The sequence below is a fragment of the Alternaria dauci genome, chromosome 9, assembly GCF_042100115.1.
Source record: "Alternaria dauci strain A2016 chromosome 9, whole genome shotgun sequence".
NCBI classification, from domain to species: Eukaryota; Fungi; Ascomycota; class Dothideomycetes; order Pleosporales; family Pleosporaceae; genus Alternaria; species Alternaria dauci.
The window spans coordinates 2,516,892-2,518,793 of NC_091280.1; the positions used below are offsets into that span (position 1 = coordinate 2,516,892).

The window sequence follows — 1,902 nt, forward strand, 5'->3', positions numbered from 1 at the left end:
AATATGTGCATATTGCGCTTACTAGACTATATCTTACCACAGTCGTCACATCTTAGATTAGCGCACTCTGACATCGCCATGCTGATGAGCGATCGCGCTGACTGAATGCGCCGTACGCATATCTTTGCTCAGATGACCCGAGACATGTCATAAATGAGCGTCCCCGACGGAGACTGCCATCGGCTTTCTGCAGTAGCCCTCAAAGATGCGATACCAAACACGTGCTACACTCTTGGTGTTGACCGCGAATTGGGCGAATGCCCACTCGTGGGTGGAACAGCTCGCCAACATCGCCTCGAATGGCTCGTATGTGTCCAGCTTTGGCTATCCGCGAGGTTTTGCAGACAAGACTGTCGGCAGCAGCTTCGACCAAGAGGCCAACAAATGGCTCCTACCACGCGATGCAGACTTTATCAACGAGACAGATCTTCTTTGCCACCCATCTCAACGCGTTCCCAACCAAGCAGGCGGCTTTTCCCGTCTGCAGACCAGCCCAGGCAGCGTGATTGCGATGCGTTATGCTGAGAATGGCCACGTTACCCTACCCGGCGGTGGAAAGGGTCTCGTGGGGAAGCCAGAGAAGGGCGGTACGGTGTTCGTGTTTGGCACAGAGCAACCGCGTCCCGATGAGACTCTACAAAACGTGATGCATTGGACAAGAGATGGAAAGGGAGGCGATCGAGGTGGTAGACTACTGACCGCTCAGAACTTTGACGATGACAGATGCTACCAGCTTAGGACTGACGTCACAGCGTTGGGTGAAGCCCGTCGGTCAAAGACACCGAACCCAAAGCCCGGACAGCCCGGCTCTGAACATGAACTTCTCTGCGAGACAGACGTGAAACTACCAGATGATGTTGCCCCCAGCCAGCCCTACACGCTCTATTGGGTGTGGCAGTGGCCCACAGCACCGCAGGCAGAGCCCGGGCCTCTACAAGGGAAGGATGAGTACTACACATCGTGTATCGACGTGGACGTCGTCTCTGACTTGCCGCCGGAGCAGAGTGGCACTGTACTCAAGGACCAGGACCCGATGACTAGGGCCGTGCCCAATTTCGAATCTCGCACTGCGCTGACCATCGATCCGCTGGCATTGTCATCACAGGCAGGCTTTGGGCGGCCCACTGAGACCAGCAGCCACCCTCCTTCTGTCAACCAGACCGTTAGCCCCTTGTATCCACCCTCGTCCTCCGCATAGCTTTTGCGTTATCGCCCATGCGCTAGCCGTCATCTCACTCCAAGGCGGGCATGAATTGCGACAGGATCATGTTTAGTGATAGCAAGAAGCAAGAAATTCCATAGTCACAAGCTTTCATAGGCCGATATGAATGCAAACCCCACGTTTATTCCCCCTAGCTACTTCCAATGCCGTGAATCAAGCGGAATGAAACTTGCAGGCACTGTTACTAATCAATGAGCACACAACGAAAACTGAGGTCTAGCATCTAATGTCCGTACCTTGGGCCAGCAAAAACTCCCGTACCAGAGAATGACCAAAGTACCTCGACTTAGAGCGCGCAGAAGATCTTGCGCACATGGAATATCTCTACAGCCTTCGCAGACAACACAAGGTGTATCCCTGGATCGTAAGAGGCTGTGATTAGATGACGAGACATTTTTTACCCGCACGTTCGTCGTCGCGTCATAGGATGTATCTGAATTCAAAACCAGTGCGCTGGGGTTCTATAGCTGTAGTCCTAGTATAATGGTCATCGACTGGAGAGAGCATATAATTGAACGTGCCGCCAGTCATTCTGCCGATAGCGTTAACAAACCTTCCCCGTACCCCCGGTCCCTCCGCGACGGTACACATTCGTAGACCTTTGAGAGCGCTAACGTCCGTCCCTGCGTAACGGGACACCCTGTGTACCGGGATCGGCCAATCAGCTTGCAGATTTTGGA

At 53.6% G+C, this 1,902-nt stretch overlaps 1 protein-coding gene across 1 annotated transcript; it reads left to right on the forward strand.

Annotated features, from left to right (window-relative positions):
- Positions 1-205: 205 nt before the first annotated feature.
- ACET3X_009492 (uncharacterized protein) lies at positions 206-1,198 on the forward strand (the record flags this gene model as incomplete). Its single annotated transcript, XM_069455693.1, has 1 exon — positions 206-1,198. One exon carries the CDS (start codon positions 206-208, stop codon positions 1,196-1,198), a length of 993 nt encoding a protein of 330 aa, XP_069303569.1.
- Between the last annotated feature and the right edge of the window lie 704 nt (positions 1,199-1,902).